Below are 18,928 nucleotides of genomic sequence, written 5' to 3' on the forward strand. Positions count from 1 at the left end.
CACTAGCTGTCCGGGAAGGACTGAACACCTGGCCTGCACTTAGCCAGAGGTCCTCTCCAGGAGAGGGCAGACACTTAAGCCATACCCGCTTCAAGCTCTGCCAGTTCAGGATTTAAACAGAAGACCTCACCTCACAAAACTGACAAATCTATTACCTCCAGCAACCCTAAAGCCAGTATCATACTAGCCGTGGAGATGAATTGTGCCCCACAAAACAAATGCTCTATCCAGGCAGGTACAAAAGACAGCTGGCAAACAAGAACAGCAAGATCAGAGATCAGTCCCCAGCATCTCTGAGCTTGCCAATCCAGCCCCTGCGAGAGCCAGCTGCAACAGCAAGAGCTGTCCCGTCAGAGCTCTGAACACCTATCAGCCAGCAGCACCCTCCTGTGACACGCTCCTGCAGCTCCCAGGCCGCTACTCTCCTTGAAATCCAAGAGCCACACTTGCCCCTGCAGCAGCTCTCATGTGGCATGCACAGACCTGGGCATCCCCCAAATTCCCTGAAGGTGTTTCTCCTCTACCTGATGTGGCCAAGCTTCCGCTGGGTCCTCCACATTTCCATCCTGAGTTTGTGCAAACCGTAAGATTGTGCTTTGTGGCTGCTTAACAGACCTAGCACTTGAGAAAGAGGGGACAATCACGTTCAAGCACACCCGAGAGGCAGGCAGATCCGCTACAACACAGAAAAATCGTGTCCAGATGAGGCCAGAGCAACCGAGAAAAAGTAGAGAGCTGGACATATAACATGCCAATTTTTGTGAACATGTTACCAGCACCAAAGGTAATGCTCTGTTTCTTCATAATCTTCTGGATCACAATGACACCCTGCCTGGCATCATCTGTAATCTGTTCCTCATGCTAGCCCTCCTCAGCAAGAATTAAGATTTTGCTACAGGTTGAATAGCAGTGTGATCACCACAGTGACCACCTTACTCTAGAGAGAGCGTACTACCACCTCCCCTCGGGAAGCAGATTACAAGTCCTGGCTGTGCAAGTATCCTCCTGCGGCAAGAGGTTTACAGAAGAATGGTAACATGCTGCTTGGTGCAAAAGATACAGGCCATTTGTTAGCCCTGCTCTCATTTCAACCCTTACCCCTCAGCTCTGTCTATTCCCTACTCTTCTCCCATCAAGTCTTTTCTGATTCTCCCTTTTGCAAAGGTCATCTGCTTCTGCAACAACTAAAAATACTATCCATTTCATTCTGGCTGCCACAGGACCTGTTATATCAGAATACATGCAAACACTTATCTTTTCCCCTACTTATACATATTTTGAAGACCCTTTTCTAACTGCCCTCCATCATCTAACACTGGAACAGAAAGGCCTCTTGCTGTTTCAGCAAGCCTGTGAGGCAAGAAAGATGTCTGTGGAGCAGCTTGCACACTGGCTATCTTGATCAAAGCCTTCTAGTGGTATTACAATATCTAATAGACATACTTCCTCTGTTGCAGGCAGCAACAGTATTTTTCATTCTGGCTGCTACTCACAGCAAACTCTCCATACATCAGTTTCAACATTCAGTTCTCCTCCACGGATTCCAGTAGCAGAACTTGCTCATTCCAACAGTAGGTCTGCCACGGGCCATCAAACCATCCAGTGTCTGACTTTGGACGGAAGAGGTGTGACTATAAAGCAGCCCACCCTCCAGTGCCGACTTTGAGTTCTGTTAATTTAATCAGTTGCAGACATTTGGTTCAATAGCTCTTCCTCTTTTTGACCTGTGCAGTAAAGCAGCTTGACCTCACACAGACCAAGAAAAAGGCCATGGCTAAACTACACCCTGCACCTGATTTTCCATCTCTCTATTGCCAGGCAAAACCTTACAGAATATATCCACCCACGTCTCTCCCAGGGCAAAGAGTGGATTCAGAGGCTACAGGCAAGCCCCACGCATGTTCTCCTCCCACAGCTCTCCCAGAGCACAGCATGGAGTCACAGCTTGCCAGCCCTCTGTATCCTTCTTTATTTCTCCTCCAGCACTGCCTGTTCAGCAGTGTTCTTCGGTTTAATTTCATTTCATTTTAGCTGAGATCCTCAATTATAACGAACATTACAGTGCTTCCCACTGGGGACTGTTTCTGCTGGACCACTTGGGCAGCAACAGGTTGTCCTGTGCAGAATCAGAGTCCAGGACATGCGAGGAGCAGAACACAACACTACTCGCTGACTTTATGCTGCAGTTGCTCCAACTCTTTCCTCACACATTCATCATTTTGTCACAGTAGTTTTTCACTGCTTGGTGGAAGAATTACATTTTCCTCCAGTACCTCCTCTGCACCAGCCCTGAACCTACAAAGGTCTGAGCACTGACATCTCATTTATTTCTTGTGGACTGTTGGCGTTGGGACACAAACGAGATGCACAATCTCCACACTCCTGGTGAAGCCCTTGCTGATGCTTGTTATGGCATTTGCCTTTCAACTCCTGTCCTCCTTGGCAAGGCCTCCAAGCTGCTCTAAGTGCTGTTCTGCAATCTCCGAGCATCCTCTGTACCAGCAAGCAGGAAAGGCAGGAGGTGTTAAGGTCCCAGCCTAGCTCTTCAGTTGCTGGGACAAAAGGGATAAGAACAGGATCAAGGAACACCCAGTAAGATGGTTTCAATGTTCAGTGCCATACCAATCCCTGACAGAGGCAGAGTACAACAGTACCCCAAGAATTCCCCTCTGCCACTATGCTGTTTGCTCAGCAGACCATGGAAATGCTGTCTTCCTGGACCACTATATTCAGACAGAAAATCAGGCAAGATGCACATTAAGAATTCAAATATTTGAACTAACCACCCTCAAAGACAACTCGGCCAGCTGACCAAATATTGTGCGTCACAAGGGTTTCAGCAGAGGACTCCATGTGAGGATACCAGACACTAGACCAAGTCTGGTCATGGCCCTCCAAGAAATCACTTCAGCTTTGTTTTCCACTGTCTGTTTTCTCTCCTAGGAGGCAAAGGTACTTCTCAGGTTTTTAGATCACTAAAGAAAAGACAAAAGAAGAAACGAAAAATTCAAAAAGCCCTTTCTGCATTGTATCCAACACTTTGCCTGTGCTCACTTGTTTAGCACAGAGGTGGAGCTACATTGTGACAGGCTACACTCACGGCCTGTTGTTTCTTCAACAGGACTTCAGCAACTTAGATAAGAAGTGAAATCATCTGTGTAAGAGGCTGTTGTAACCATCACTGCTTCATTTCCAGGGTTTTCACTTTCAGTACCTTCTAGCCTCCTTCTAGGAGGTCAATACCTCCTCCTGCTGGAGCTCCTTCTGCTTTAGTCCGATTCAATTATCTCAGCAGATGGGCAAAACCAGATTTTGTATGAGAATAACTCAGTCCAGGAAAGAGCATAGTTAGCAGGCTGGTTCAACTTCAGAAGCTGGAAATACAGGGAGACCTGTAGAGAACAAACCTTAATTCTAAACAAGATTGATGAGATCCTCGTGCCCTCCTCCTACAGAGGGCACGGACCAATAAGAAACAGCTCTTGGGGTTCCAGAAGCTATGAGAGCTATGAGCTATGAGAGCTATGAGCTTCTTCTCCCCAAAGAAAATAAGTTTACCAATCTGAAGTAGTTCTGTCCCCAAGAACTTGCAGATTTGGTGTCCTGACACTTCATAAAACTCAGGACTAACGTCTGGAGAACGTTGCACAAGAACTAAAAAAAATTTGTTAAGCTGCCATAAAGATTAGGGTAAGGAGATCCAAATCTGAGGCTTGGTCTCCAATGTGGCAAATGTGTTGGCAGGGATTAGGGAAGCTGCAAAGGACACGTACTTTCAGATGGGGAAGGAGAAAGGATCGTCAGCAGAGGCCTTGCTAACTCTCTTAGTGAGCAGCATCCACCCACACAGGAAGGTGGGGCTTCCAAACAGCGTGTGATGAAAGAAAAGTATGCACAACACAGAGTGGTCTAGCACAGAGGGGCACACTGTGCAACCGCACTGGGAAAACTCGCTCTGAACAGAGGCCATCTCACCAGAGCCCTCAAATCACCTTGGTCTGGGACGGCCGCTGGTGCCGCTGTTGCCTCGCTGCAGCGAGGGAGGCGCACACCTGTACGACATGGCTGCCGCTCTCAGGGCCCAGTCTGCCAGCCTGCGAGCCCACCGCAGAGCAAAAGAAACAGCCGTGACCGGCCCCGCCGCACCGTTAACCGTGTCGCAGCCAGCGCCTGGGCCGGGAGCTGCGACACCGGCCGCGCCGCGAGGCCGGAACTCCGCCCTTTCCCGCTCAATCCACGCCACCGACCGCAAGCGGCGGGCTCCCGCGGAGGGCAGGGAGGCGCGCACTACAACTCCCAGTGTGCCTTGCGCGGCGGACCGTCTCCTGGGAGACGCGGCCATGCGTTACGGGGTGGGGGGGGGGGTGTTCCGCCGTCCCTCCCGTGGTGCCCTATCAGAACTGCCCCTCCCGTGGTGCCCCGCGCGGCATGGAGGGGCGCGTGGCGGAGCGGCTGCGCGGTGCCCTGGGCCCCTTCGGCTTCGAGGTGCACGCCTTCAAGGTACCGGCGTCACGCGGGGCTCGCCGTGACGTCGCTCGCTGTGACGTCAATCAGAGAGACGTCACCATCCCGCGGGTCGGCGGGGCCGTGGGAGGGCGGCGGAGGGGAGCGGTGCCGGGCCCAGGCGCGGGTCGCGGCGGGCGTTGCGGGGAGGGCCGGCCCCCGGCCGCTCCCGCCTCCAGCTCTGCCGTGCGCAGGCGGGAGGAGCCCCGCGGCCGTCGGCAGGCGGCACTGCCTGCCCGGGCCTGGGGTGCAGCCATCCGTCAGTGGGAGAGCGCCGGCGGGGGACAGCCCGCCGTCCCTGAGCGGGGCCGGGGCCCAGCGGTTCGTGGGGTGGGGCGGGGGGGCGGGGAGCGGGGAGCGCCGCTGCGGAGCCGCGTTGCTGAGCGAGCGGGCGTCGGGCTCCGCATCGTGCGGGCGGCAGAGCAGGTGAAGGTCATTGCCGAGCCTTGTCGCGGCGGGGCGCCAGCCGAACCGCAGGTGTGCTCGCGTCCCTTGCGCTGGTCCCAGTCCGGTGGGGTCAGGAGAGTTAAACAAAGATGCGTCTGGACCAGCAGAGAGTAAAGTCCTTTGGGAAAGCTTAAACTTTAATCTAAGTGTAGAAACACCTGGACATTGAAGTGCGGGCTGCCTCATCGGCGCGTACGGGGCCTGCTGACCCTTGGCTCGTTCTGCCCGCTGAAGGGGGTCTCTCCCTTGCCGCTGAGGCAGCCTCTCCCGCTGCCTCCACTGCCAAACTGTACACACTCAGTTTCCACCAAAACTTAGGCGTTCCATCTTTGCCCAGCCCAAGGGCAATCTGCAATAAATCAATCTGCAATATCAAAGACAAATCAATCTGCAATAAACCTGACCTTCCCCTCCGCAGGGAATGTTGTGTTTGTCACCTGAAATACGTGTATTTCCTGCTATATTCTTGATGTGACAGCAAGTAAAAGGGAAGGAGGTGCTGAGAGAAGTGAAATCTCCAAAATTTGGAGAGGAATTTAACGCTGCTTTCCCAAAACACAGCAGCAGAATTAGGACCAGAACCCAGATCAAAAAGACTACAGCTACCCGAGGGAAGCCTTATAGCGCTGTTTCTCGTTCTAGATTTAGTTCTCCTACAGCTAGCCCTCATGCACTGCTGACAGACGTAGACTGGGAAACCAGCAAACCTTAGATTCACATCTCTAATTTCTTGTAACGTCTCAGTTCAGCATCTTATACAAGAGCCACAAAACTGATTAAACTTTGGGGTTGAATAACGAATGTATCTTTATAGTAAACTTAGTTTTCATTCTGTGTTTCCATATAGGCAGGTCTGGCTGCCACTGTCACCTGTGAAGTCACTTTCAGATTCATTTCACTGATGTGACCAATATTTTGCATTTTCAGAATAAATATGACAGCTATGTTATTTGACATCTCTCTGAATGTTAGACCTGGTCTTTATGGCATCCCAGGAGAGGGGGAGTTGTCATAACCTACAAAAAGACTGATGTTAGTGGGCAATACGTGGAGTGCAGGGATTTTTGGCCATGTCCCCCTGGTCATGTGTTCCTGCTGCCCTAGCTTGATCCCTCATTTCTGCGCTGTGTTGTAACACATCCAGCCCTGGAAACAAATATAAAAATGTGGCTGTGTCACAATCTGCATGCTACAACTCATAGTTCTGGGGGATTTTAGCACTGCTAGGAGCTTTACATCCTTTGTTTCCACACATAAATGTTTCCTGCTGAAGAAATAAACCGTGCAGCTTGTCACAGAAGCACCAGTTTCTTTCTGTCTAACACTGAAAAAAAAAAAAAACCAAAACTGTAAAAGCTTTATCTAAACCAAAACATCTGATTTGCATTGGCAAGACTCATACTTCCCTCTACAGTTCCTGAGCAGAAGTGGATAAAGGGCAGTCTTGAGCTGAATGCAGTGGATGATTCTTATCTCTCACACCAAGGTACAGCTTCCAGAAACTGTAAATCCCAGCATGCGAAACAGCTTGGTTTGAATGGAAGGCACTAGGCAGGCTGCATATCTGGGTTGCAAATGAAGGTGGCTACACTTCGCTACACTTCTTTCCACATTTTAAATTCCTGCATGCCCGCGAGCAAAAGAGTAGTGTCCCTGTTTTAATGGAGATTTGTTTTCCTTTGCCAAAGGTTGGATGGTACAATGCTGTTCTCCAGCCAGCCTTTCATCTCCCCTACCCGGATGACACACTGGCCTTCGTGGTCCTCAGCACACCTTCAATGTTTGACAAAGCCCTTAAACCTTTTGTGAACAAAGAACGGTTAAAAATAATCAGGGACCCTGTGGATCAGTGTGTTTCTCATCATTTTTCACATGTGAAGGAGGTAAGAACCTAAAATACTGATTCCTTTTACTGTTGTGGGATGTAACCAGGTGGGTTGAGCAGTAGACAAAGCCTTCCAGGTTCCTGCCCTTGTCATTTAGAAGGGTAAAGCATTATTCATTACGGTAAGAGAATCAACAGGCTATTGACCTGCTTTCCTTGCATATTCTATCTCTTTGCCATTACAACTTGTAGCTACGTGGAGAGCTTTACAGTCAGAGTTTGAAAACCCAAGGCCACAAGCATGCTGATACATTTCAGTAGCAGGATGTGGAAAACTGCAGGATTCACGTGTGCCTGATTTGCTGGAATCCAGCGCTTCTGCAGTGGCAAATCTTTTGCCATGAGCTTAGGCTTATGTTTTTTAATTTTCCCAGAAATTCCCGGACCAGAAGGTGGACATCATCTTTGATTACGAGATCCTGCCAAGCCGGAAGCCCAAGTTCTTGGCGCAGACAGCTGCCCATGTTGCTGGAGCTGCATATTACTATCAAAGGAAGGATGTGAAGCTTGATCCTTGGGGTAGAAAGGTGAGAAGAAAAACCAAACTGCAATCACCGAATTGTACAACTATTGTTTACTCACTAGTTCTTCCTGCAGGAAAATACAAAGTCCAGATCACATATAGATGCATAAAGTGTTTCAGACAGGAATCAGAAGCTTCTGGAATTCTTCAGGGTGGTAGGGAGATGTATACACAGAGAAGAATATCTTGATCTGTTAAACCTACTTAGACAGGAGAATAAATTTCACTGTAAAAGAAGTCCTGTTGCTTGGACCATTATAAATAGAAAAAAAAAATTGCACTGTGGTTAATTTCTGCCATTTTGAAAAAGGCACCTCTCCTCGCATTACAGGGCTCTCTGTGCGGGCACAGGAAAGTGGGAATGAAATGCAATGCTTCGAGCCAGATGTTCAGGAAAGAGTTTTCCTTTCTTTGTATAGCACTCCAGCAGCGGGCTAGGAGTGTGAGAAGTTGCATCAAAGCTTGGTGCTTTGAACTGTAACCATTAATACGGACAAAATGAGACATCCTAGATCCCTTTTTTCTTTCCAGAAGATCTATGGCGTATGTATCCATCCCAAGTATGGCGGTTGGTTTGCTATCCGGGGTCTCCTCCTGTTCCCAGACATTCAGGTACCATTCCTGGAACAGTCTGCCCCTGTTGACTGTGTGAGCACAGAGGAAAAAAGAATTGAGTTGCTGGAGCAATTCAATTTCCACTGGCAGGACGGCCGCTACAGGGACATAATTGAAGTGAAGGAAAGGTACTCGGAGGAGCAAAAAGCCTACTTTGCCACTCCTCCAGCAGAGAGATTCAAACTGCTAGGGCTGACACAACGAGCCCAGAGAAGCACATTGCACTGAGTAACATGGCTCCATGGAGGGGCAGAGGGCAAGCAAAGAGCATGTAACTCCTCCGCACTTTCTTTTCCACCATGCTGAGGAGGACGGTGTGCTGATTCAGAGATGGCAAATCCAAGCAGCATGTGCATCATCTCAATCCAAACATTGCCTTCTCGGAGTAAGAGGGAGCACTTGTGGTCTGGAGGAAAGTGGGAGCAGTCCGTTCTGTGCTGTTGCTGATTTGGTGTGTCTTTTTGGAAGTCTGGTAAGATGCCAGCTAGCCTTTGGCTGGGAAAAGTTCAGACACCCTGGCACCTGGAAAACCCATGCTTCTCATTAGAGAAGTGATTTCTGTTCTCAAGAATTTTCTTTCCAAACGTTTTGGTTTTATTCTGTGTCATAACCCTCCCTAGGGAATAAATGTTCAGTCTTTTAAGTATTGCCTTCCTCTGAAAGAAAATTTCTCCTGTATTCCCTCATGTCGTGGTTTTGTTTAGTGAGGGGGGGGCCTAAGGTGCAGTGAAGCTGGCTTAATTTAATTTAATTTAATTTAGAATTTAATTAAGAAATGTCTCCTTTCCTTAACATCCAAAGGAAAGTTCTCCAGCGATTGTTTCATTGAGTAGCATGGTCCTGTATGTGGAGCAGGAGTGAGGAAAATGCAGCGAACAGCACCCGCTTTCTTCAGGTGATTTACAAAAGGGAAAGGGACAGTACAAAGGTCTGGTACATTGAGTCTGATACATTTCCTCTTCACCCAGGGTCAGCTTCTCAGAACAAAGTGATGTCTTTAGGTCAATTTTAAGCACTTAGCCCTTTTAAGTAGAGCAGCTAACCAAAATCTTTGGAAAGATGCTGAATAACATCTATGTGAGTGGAGTTTTTACTCATATTAAGATAAGTGACAAAAAAAAAAAAAAACAATTCTCATGACCGTTTTCTAAGGTTTTAATTTGAAATATTTTTCACTGTCGTGCCAGCACACACCACAGTTTTACTACTATAGTTTCCTGTGTTACTTTCCATATGGGGAAGATTGTAAACCTGCACTCACGTAAAAACCATTGCATGAAGCTTTGTCACACGCACAGGCAACCACACAGAGAAGAGACAACATATTAATGATGTTCATGTTACTGATATTGCTGGATAAAACACCTTCAGACAGAAACAACTTTTTTTTAGATTACTTTATCCTGTTAGACTTGTTCAGAGGTTACAATGGCACTGGGAATCAGGAATTAATTTATCTTAGAACATTTTGAGGCTCAGAACTCATTAAAATAATATAATAAATTAAAACAATATTTTGGGAGTTTTGTTGCTTGACTGCAGTGCAGTGCTGCAAATCGCTGAGAACTTTTTCCCTTTCCTTGACATCAACACGATGATGTAAAACTACTCACTTCGCAGAACTGAGCCCTTTCTTTTATGTTGTCTTCCAGAGACCCAAACACTAAGGGTGCCCTCACATTAAGTCACTGCTTGATACAATTTTTATAGTGCATATACTAACTAAGCATAATCAAAATTGAGCAGAACAAGTTTGTTTTCCTGTGAACAGAGTAGTGAGCATGCAATCGCTGGGTTTGTTCAGTGTATTTGCTGTTACAAAACAGTCTTTGTTGCTTTCCATGCTTTGTTCACCACATCTGACTGAGGCAGACACCTGATTTACTGGGTCATAGTGATATTGTGGTTTTTAATTTAAGCAGAATAATGAAATTTGTTTAAATCCTGTTCTTTTGTTATAGAATTAGTTCTAATTGAAATGTTGGTTGACCTTCCAGAACTTTCCAACTGAACTGTAGTTTAACAGAGACTGAATAGTTCATGTTAGCAACATATACAAAATACTGATTCTCTTAGAAGGATAACTACAGAATGGAATGAGATTTATCTTTTTACATTACAATTTAAAGTAAAATATTTTGCTATTTTGGGGTTGATTTCTTAAAATATTAAATATTTTGTCTATTTATTAAACAGATTACTGTAGCTATTTCATTTCAATTTTTGTAATTTATTTCTCTTCAGATGGTATTTTTGTTAATAAAATAAACAAAATTTTAAGAAACCCTCAGTACTGAGTATTTTTACTTAAGTAATGCAATGCTTAACTTGTGGAAAGCTAAAGATGTTAAAGTGAGAACTGATCGCTGTGTTTTTAACATGCTGAAAACAGTGAGCTACCTAAGACACAAAATCCAGTATCTGAATACAAAAGAAAGAGTTAGTTATCTTAGTAGAAGTTAGTAAACTATTACAGCAGGCTCATCTGGGATATCAATAAAACAAAACATACAGCACATTATGAGTAAGTCCAATAAATGTTTATCTTTACCAGGTCCTTTCAGCACAATCATTTAATGTTACAAAGCACTTTCATTTTTTCCTCTGTTCTTGCAGTAACTAAATTCAAGGTGTCCAGCAATACATAACTGGTATTTGAGGGATTTTACCTCAATAACTTAAAAGTAATACCTGGAAGTGCTGGAATTCTTCTTTGTTAGAACACACTAGTGAAAACTGAGTCACAGTAAGGGCAAATCTGTGTTCTTTGTGCTTCTGGCAATACAGTTATGTCAGGCAGAAGGACTACAAATATTTAATATATCCATTCCTACTACAGAAACTTTGGAGTAAATTGGATTGGTTCTTACTGGCTTTCACTTAGCCTAGTCCTCCACAGCTGCAGCTAGTAATTTTCCTTGCTGGTTGGAGTGTAATGGTCTTTGTCTTATAAAATTGAAGTTTGAGAACCTGTTTGACTTATTTCTTGGGACAAGACTAGACACGGTGAGGAACAGATCATTCTTTGATCCTGAGGCACTGTGAAGACATTCTTATTTTCAGCATTTGAAAATGTCAAACAAGTAATTGCAAATACTTAGATAGATTAACTAATTCAAGTATCACTTTTTACATTTTTAGACAAGTAAGTCTTTCACGAAATACTAATTTTTAAACATTTATTAAAGTATATTTTTTTATCAATATAACCAGTACGGTGAGTATTCAAGAGCTGAAACAGTAAAACAATTGAAAGCTATTTGAATTTGAATTCAGTTTTAGAAACAAGATATTTAGTATATTTCAAACTAATAAAATATTCTATGGAGAATTAACAAATTTGTAGTGTTTCCATGCATATAACATCATTCATCTTCTCCTTCAGATTTTTACTAAGATTAAAGATGTGACAGAAAATGCTGATTAAATGCAAAGCACAATCTAATCTGGTGATAAGCAGCCATCAAGATTAAGGGTCAGAAAGGAAAGAACTTTTTTGTTTATTTTATTTTCCTACCAGTTAAGTCAGTTATATCATAGTGGTACAAGGAGCAGCACTAATGTTTGTTTGGGGTATGAAGTAGAGTTCAGCAAACTGATAATTGCATTCTTTCCTTCTCCTATAAAAAGGATGGCTTGTAACAGTCCTGTCTTCCTTTAAACTATGGAAGACTGAAGATGGTTTGCTGTATAAATCAGTGCTGGTGTGTCAAACAAAAACAGTCAAGCTTATGAGAGTGGTGCTTGTCTTTTTTTGTGTGTGTTTTGTTTTTGTTGTTTTTTTTTTCCTGAGGTTTGTTTTTATTTTTTTTTTTTATAATGCTATGTTGCCCTCCTGTGGGTCAGAAGCATTTTACTCATTCACAATTGTATATACATGGTCTTTTATTCATTTGTGACAGAAGTTATTAGTGGTGTAGCTACCATTTAACATGGGTTAAATTACTGAAAATGCAGAGTGACTTGAATTTGGCTAAAACAAACAAACAAAAAAAAAACCAAAAAAACAAACCAAAAAGCAAACCACAAACCAAAAAAAACCCAAACCCTGAGTAGACTTTGGTATTTCAGGAAACAAGTGGCAGCTACTGATCAGCACCACTGTGGTTACCAGCACTCTTTGTTCAGCCCCATGCAAAATGTACATTTTAGAAGTTAGCTTTGAATACTGATTGAGGCAGCAACAGTTCCAAAGTTCTTCCTCTAAGGGGAAGTGGGTTTTGCCATCTACTGCAGCCGAGAGCCAGCTATACCTCTGCAACCTTAACTTTCACAAATTCATCTACCAAAAGGGACAAATGTATTCATGAGGCTTTCCTGCTGTGAAGTTGGCTTCCTCTCATATCATATAACCTGTAACAGATCATCCATCATGTTTGCTTCAGGAAGCAAACAGAGCACCTCCCTTCTAGGTTTTCACAGAGAAAACAGAAAGAACCAAGGAACACAAACATGCTTTTCTTTTCTCTCTGCAACTGAAAAAACAGATAGATGTTCACATTCCTTAGAAAAACAGTACTTCAGATTAAAAAAAATGGGGTGGTATTTTTTTTTTCTAGTAACTGAAACACAATAATGGGCAATATGGTGGGAAATTTAAAGAAATGAAATAAACCAAATATTTTATCATTGAATAAGCAGTGGAATGTCTAAAATCTCTCCAATATACCACAGTCTGCAAACTGTGATTATATATGTATAAAAGTATTTGAAATGGCTACTTCCTGAAAAAATAAATTACATAACTATCATTCATTAATACTACATCTTTAATACAATTCTCATTTATCTTTGTTGATGTTTGTGCATGATTCAGTGAGCGAGCAATATTATTTTTAATAACTGCCTATGTTTTATTTCCCCAAAACACTTCCTAAAGGAAATTTTGAAAGAGAATACAATTTTTTTTCTGTTTTCAAAGTTTCTGGAAATCATACACCTTTACACTAAGTTGTTCTGTTTTTTTTTTTTCCCCCCTCATGTAAAACAAAGCATGGGATAGGAAAATTCCTGTAAGTAAATTAAAGACAGGAAGGAGTGAGGAGATTTTCTGGGTTGAGAAGTACCCTACAGAATCTTAAATTTATGCAGAATCATTAATTTTTTCATGAATGCATAAAACCTCTTATTCCTTTTAAATAAATTAGCTACTTTTAAGTTTTACTTTCCTGTCACAACTCTCCTCCCAGTATCGTTCTGACTAGTCTTCCTGAATCATTCACTGTTGCTTCAATCTTTTAACAGGCTCTTCTTCCAAAATATGAAAACTACAGCAATAAAAATGAAAACAAAGTTCACCTTGTTTTTGTGAGAAGTGAATGTGATGAAATACATTAATTTTAAATGACGTTGTTTGATTAAGTATAGAGTAAATACTTTTTTCTCTGTTGACAAAGGATATTAATCTGTCAGCACAGATACTTAACAAATATGTTGCTGTAGAATATGTAACATAATCCTGCTGGGCTCAGAGTTTCAGCGGACAGTGCCATCTTCATGACTTCATATATATATTCATATATCTATGGTCAAATGGTATTGCACAGGAACATTCTAAATTCTGACACGTGTCCCATAATACATACAATGATTTAAGTTTCAGGTGGAAGAGCCAAGTTTCACGTTAAAGTCCAAACCTATCATCGCTAGGTGTGGTGAGAAGAGCTTACCACAGGCACATCTCTTGTTCAGGAACACTGCAAAAAATTTGCAGCATGATGGCAACCTGTTCTCCTGCAGCCATGTATGTGAGTGCAGCAGTGGATTACGCAGAGTAGTTTGACTTGCACAGACTTTGGCCAGTAAAGCTATTCTGTAATACCATACTCCTATTTTCTGTGAGGTGCTTAAATTACACTAATGTTACAGGTGAAGACACTGACTAGTGACCTGATATAAACACAGCCATGTGGACAGCCAAATAAAATCAGTTCTGACTGTACATTAAAGGCAAATTAATCTGTTTTTTCTCTTCTAGTATTAAAAACAGAAGCTAATATATTCAGGATCAAAAAGATAGTGCTATTTCTTTTATTTCCTAGTTCAATTTTCTTTTCGTATGTACCATTAATTGGTATCAAAAAAAGACAGTGACAGCTTTAACACACTTTCTGAATTGATGTCCAAATGTGCTGTATTCCTCCTAGTATACGCCAGACAGAGCTAACTACCCTAAGGTTTCACATCACTCCTCTGCGCTAACCTTATTTCTCCCTTTGCAATGTAGAACCATGACATTTCTGTTTTAAATCCTCTATCTGTCTAACAAGATACTTCAGAATATGTATTTACACAGACTGTCATTTAATACTGAACATCAGACTCACTAAAAAGTTCACAGACGATATATATATATATTTCAAACTATTAACATGATAAACCCCATTATTTTAACATAATCTTTACGTGACCATTATAGTCACAGAGCTTTTGCAAACATACTTTCCTAACCAAAGTGCATCATTTTGCAATACCTGTGAGATGTAAACTACTTGCTTTTGTTCTTTGAACTGTATTGATTTGTTGGACAATCCAATAAACTCTTCATCAAAGGCCTGATAAAAAGGTCGGAGCACTTGTTAAGAAAATGGTACTTTTAAAATTTAGTAACTTTTTAGAGTATTTTTCAAAACCAGTGAGAAACTAGTTTTATAACAAAGTGCTAATTCTTTAAACAGTACTAAGCATTTTTTTTCCTTATAAATATCTAAAATAAATACACAATTGTTAACTTTGAAATAAAAAACCTCATAAAATACATACAAAATCTAGTAAATGTTAGGTTCTGTATGCCAAATATTGAAAGTCATATTTTATGTATTCTATGATAAACATATAATGTAAAGAACTGAAGTCTGATGCACTGTTTTGTGTTACACATCCCCCCAAAAAATCCTGCTGATGCTCTTACACAAAGGCTATTCTCTTTGAAAACTTAACTACAGATCTCTATCACAAAAAAAAGGGAGTAAATATTCTTAATTTTAGATAATATATGAAGAATAGTGTGTAGAACATTAATTTCCTTCCACTTTTACTCAATCTTCAGTAAGATCAGACAAATCAGTACCTAAAGCTACGGTCTGTAACACTGCAGTGGGCAGGACCATCACCGTTTGTTTTGAGGGCAAGATCACACCACCAGAGAGGTGATGTCAGGGCTACTTCACCAAAGCTGTTAAAATTCAGTTTTAAAGACTGACAAGAGTTTGCTCTTGTTAACTACTGTTGCATGCAATTTTGAGATAATATTTAATTACATACGGTTTTACAGATCTCACCAAACAGATAAAATCCCACATGTATTTATATAGTGTAAACAACTGGTGCTGTGCATTTCAGCCCTCAAGAATATAAATATACTGAAATATAGACAATTTCAGTATCATATTGTCAGTAGATGACTGCTAGTACAGGTGTTTCTATTGACACTCTGCTTTTGAGAGAAATGCAGTATCATATTTCTATAAAGATCCATAAAAGACACATAAAGGTATTTAAACTGATCTAAATAATTTTTCAGGGATTGTTTTAAGACTGAAACTTCACATGCTTGTAAAATGTTATTTTGCAAAGTGGCAAGCCCATTATATAAAACATCAATAATCACAGTATTTAGCTACAAATAAAGAGAAATGGAAAATAGAGACAGTATCATGTATTTCAGTTTCTCTTCATCTGACTATTCCAAGAAAGATATTCTAAAGAAACTCATTAATTCAAGGTTATTTTTATAAGCACCCAAACTAGAAAAAAAGTGCACTCGTATATTAAAAAAAAAAAAAGAAAAAAAACCACCAAAACACTCCACCACATTCAAGATGATCTGTCCATTCTAAATAGCATCTGCTATACACATCTTCAGGACAAGACTCACTGCAACAGCTATCAGTCTTGTCACCAAAACTAAGAAATCTGTTGTGTTTTTACCTCACTGGTAAGTATGGCACCCACTGATCATGAAACCCAAACCAGTTCACAACTGTAATGAAAATACAATATGCATCTTGGTACATTAAAAAAAAATTCTCAGTAAATAAGGATTATAACTATTTGAATGTCATAAAATTACACCCATCTACGATGTCACAATCCTGCGAGTGGAGTGTGAGCCCCCCAGAACACTTACTGGAAATTCCAAGCTGCACCTGAGTTTAAGCAAAGAAATAAAATTAGACTCTTCTTGATTTGAAGAAGTTTTCTGTGTTACCCATTTTGTGTGTTATATTCTTGGAAACATTAAAATGACAGCGTGGCAAACATTCCCATGAATGCCTCACATGGCTGAAGAATAATAAAAAAAAGTTTAATGCATTAGTTCCCACAATCAATCATTTGGTGCAAACATGTAATACAGTTCCTAACCCACAGATATTTTGTTTCTTGGCTGTTTCGAATTCCACATTGTCATCATTCACCAGTGACTATGATGTTTAAATACGTACTGTTAGTAGCGTCCCGGTGTACCAACTCCAAGCAGACAGCAGCAGACCAATTAAAACTGACATGTTTTTTCTCAGTCATGGATTTTTTTTTTAAATTAATAGCTACTTAAGTAGCTACTGAGATTAATCACTTTTCAAAATATGAAAATAAACACATGAACACAACTATTGCTATTGGGACTTTTAAAAGGAGGGAGGTATTGGAAATACATTGTTGGACAATATTAGATCTCACTCAAAGTGGAGGTGAACATAACTGTCAGCAGCGAGGGTGAATGTCAACAGCTAATAAAATCCTCCTGTTGGAACTTGAGTCTCCACACCACCAGTACACAAAGGAAACGGTGTCTCAAACGAAACACGTTACATCAGAGGAGCCGGTTAAACTAAGGCTATAGGTATTTTTACGGGACACTCCCACACCCGGCTCTCCCACCTCTCCCCCCCGCCGCCGCCATGATGCCCCTCGTAGAGGCGGGGCCCACCCGCGGGCGCCCCCCACCGCAGCCAATCCCCGCGCGGGAGCGGCGGCGGCCGTTGGAAAAGCGCGGGCGGCTCCGGGGAGCGGGAAGGCGAGGCCGCCCGCTGGGGTCGGAGCTGCTGCCCGGGCCAGGGGCAACAGCCGCGGGGAGCCGGGGGCTCCGCCGCCATCAGAGGCTCGGCTTCCTCCCAGGGCCTGGATGGGTGCGTGAAGACTCCTTCTGGGAGGGAACTCCCAGACCAGAAGGTCAAAGAACCCCTTTACCCTCTACAACGGGTAGCCGAGAGAGCAGCTAGTAAGCCTGCTCCTTTTAAATGCTGCTTTTTTTTTTCCGAATGCACGTGAACAGTTGAGAAAAGCTGTTTATAGCACAGTGAGGGGCTGAACTTGGTCATTAATGTAATGCTGTTAAGTCTGGGCACAGAACAGACTTGCTTGACACACCATCAGGAGTTAGCAGGACTTCATGTAGCATTATGATGTCACAGCCCAGTCAAGACAGCTGCAGTTTTACTTCTGAATAACAGAAAAGCAGAAGTGACTTCAGCTACATCAGGGTAAAGATGTCCATTCTAGAGGACTGGACCACACAAATACTATACCCTCCAAATAACTGCCATAATCAATTTGGTGACACTTCAACAATAGTATAGCTAGATACAGCTAAGGTAAGTTTTTAATTAGATTAGCCCTGACATAACTCCTTTTCATTTGCTAGGGAAGGAGATTTAATATATAATTTTGTGCTCAGCCATACTGCATTAGTATTTACTCACTCATATATGAAATACTAATATAAAAATATAAAAATACTAATTACTTCTCACTGCCAGCCTAGGATGTCAGCCTCATTTTTCATCTTGAGAAGAATAATTTAGATTTTTAAATGCTAAGCAAAATGATCCAACTAAGCCATCACTTCTGTACATCTTCAGGAAGATTTGAGACACTTAAGCAAGACCCAGGGGACTAGCTATTTTAGTTTTTATGGCAGTAATTGCCAGTAAGACTTCTGTGAGAAGTCTTTTTTGCAACTGCACAAAAAAGTTTACTACTCAAGGCATGCAACTTTCACTTCTGACTCATCTAAGTAGCCATGAGCCTCAACTTTTTTACTGCTCACCTTAAGCAGGACAGAACTTGTTTACTACTTGAGGAGCTGAAGTTAAAGGCCAAGACCTTGCCTCTAAGAGTTTAATCTTTACAGGTAGATAAAGATTACAAGGTAATCTTATATCGCTAGGCAGTATCTATTATTATATTACTCACTTATATTGCTAGGCAGTAGCTCCTTACCCCAAACTCTGAAGTTCAAGTCTTTATTACAAGCCACCTTTCACCATGAAGCTACACAGCAGATGCAACTTTAGTGTAATAAGTTACACTTAGTTACTTACTAAGGGCATAGTCATGTGCTTTGAGTTTTACAGTATGCACATAATCATTTGTAATACAAATATTAAAGACAAAGCTGAGCACATCCGAATACCAGATTTTATAGTGCCGCCCTTCTTCTGATCTTAATCATATGACTACAAGCTAATTGATAACTGGCATATTCTCACTCCCAATGTGTAGTGGGAGAGAGACTAGGAATGAATGTTGTATATCCAAAGATGTCTGCTTTCCAGAAAGTCCAGTCTTCTATTCCTATACAGACAGGGTTCAAACTGAATGTTGGATTCCCAGAAACTTACCACAAATAGTCACAGTGCTGACCAAAGTAGATGCAGAAGTGAGCAAGTTTACACTGTGCATGAAAATACACCTGGCTTTTGTCAGTCACTTTTATGCTTCATGCTCTGGGCACTGTAGTATTTCTCAGGTCTGACAGACTAATAGCAAAATGTATTCCTCTGCCTACACCCTTCATGACTTTGCTACTGAAGAGTACTTTACTACTGAAACATGAAAACTAAGTGTATCTCCATTCTTACAGAGCTGTAAAAGACCCTTAGGAATTGAGTTTTCTATGGACAGCTCAGTAGACCAAACTTTCCAAAGTGCTACCTGCATTTCTTTCAGCTCTC

The 18,928-nt window shown here is 42.2% G+C and overlaps 1 protein-coding gene and 1 long non-coding RNA gene across 2 annotated transcripts; one reads left to right on the forward strand and one right to left on the reverse strand.

Annotated features, from left to right (window-relative positions):
* Positions 1-4,377: 4,377 nt before the first annotated feature.
* MMACHC (metabolism of cobalamin associated C) lies at positions 4,378-8,495 on the forward strand. The gene is made up of 4 exons (XM_086752983.1): positions 4,378-4,500; positions 6,639-6,833; positions 7,210-7,362; positions 7,890-8,495. The coding sequence occupies exons 1-4, from the start codon at positions 4,429-4,431 to the stop codon at positions 8,199-8,201; spliced, it is 732 nt and encodes a 243-aa protein (XP_086609109.1). The 5' UTR covers positions 4,378-4,428; the 3' UTR covers positions 8,202-8,495.
* Positions 8,496-10,497: 2,002 nt separating this feature from the next.
* Positions 10,498-15,730, reverse strand: LOC147599976 (uncharacterized). Its single transcript, XR_015259149.1, has 2 exons — positions 15,043-15,730; positions 10,498-14,527 (listed from the first exon to the last, which is right to left on the reverse strand). It is a non-coding gene; the product is annotated as an uncharacterized LOC147599976 (long non-coding RNA).
* Positions 15,731-18,928: the final 3,198 nt, after the last annotated feature.

Source organism: Chlamydotis macqueenii, chromosome 8, assembly GCF_036417535.1.
Source record: "Chlamydotis macqueenii isolate bChlMac1 chromosome 8, bChlMac1.mat, whole genome shotgun sequence".
Taxonomy (NCBI): Eukaryota; Metazoa; Chordata; class Aves; order Otidiformes; family Otididae; genus Chlamydotis; species Chlamydotis macqueenii.